This window comes from Penaeus monodon, chromosome 34, assembly GCF_015228065.2.
Source record: "Penaeus monodon isolate SGIC_2016 chromosome 34, NSTDA_Pmon_1, whole genome shotgun sequence".
Lineage (NCBI taxonomy): Eukaryota > Metazoa > Arthropoda > Malacostraca > Decapoda > Penaeidae > Penaeus > Penaeus monodon.
In genome coordinates this window covers 32,355,026-32,355,657 of record NC_051419.1, presented here as the reverse complement: position 1 = coordinate 32,355,657, position 632 = coordinate 32,355,026, and the positions used below count along the sequence as shown (strand labels likewise).

Here is a 632-nt window from a genome sequence, read left to right as displayed (position 1 = left end):
GGCTTCCAATATTGAATTCAGAAAAGTATTCTGTAAATGTCGTAGTGTCTCGTCAGCATTGTTTCTCTGCACTAATAGAACTCATATATCAGAAATTACCTGATATATCTTTATCTTCAGGGAACTACATTCCAATGATCGCTGTTTTGCTTGTGCCTTGGGCTGGTTGTGATGGCAGATTAGCTGTTGCACTAATCTGCCTGGCTGTTGGAGCAACTGGTGCTACCTTTTGTGGCTTCCATTGTGCATTCCAGGTAATTGGGGAATGTGTGAAACTCAAATTCATGTGTATTAGTTTATGTGGATTTTGACATTATCTGCATACATACCCTTATTGTTTTATTTTTGCTTTTATGTCAGTTGTTCAGTTTCAGGAAGAATTAAGTATAGGTAAAATGAAAGATATATCTATCTTTAAATATACAATATTAGAATGAAAAAATTTATACAAGTAATTTTTTTTGCAGGAACTAGCACCAAACTTTGCTGGTACTTTAACTGGAATATCCAACACACTTGCAACTATCCCAGGATTTTTAGCTCCTGAGGTTACAGGAGCTATAATAAATAACCAGGTATAGATCCTTGTGAAATGTTATTTGACTTCATGTGTTTGAGAATAATCTGTATTT

The 632-nt window shown here is 34.7% G+C and overlaps 1 protein-coding gene across 4 annotated transcripts in view; it reads left to right on the top strand.

The window, feature by feature from the left end:
• LOC119594737 (putative inorganic phosphate cotransporter) overlaps window positions 1-632 on the top strand; it is a 12,815-nt gene that overhangs the window by 5,300 nt on the left and 6,883 nt on the right. For all 4 annotated transcript variants that reach the window (XM_037943827.1, XM_037943824.1, XM_037943823.1 and 1 more), the window contains exons 10-11: window positions 121-254; window positions 468-575. In XM_037943827.1, the coding sequence (XP_037799755.1) occupies window positions 121-254; window positions 468-575 (242 nt within the window). The remainder of the gene's footprint in view (window positions 1-120; window positions 255-467; window positions 576-632) is intronic.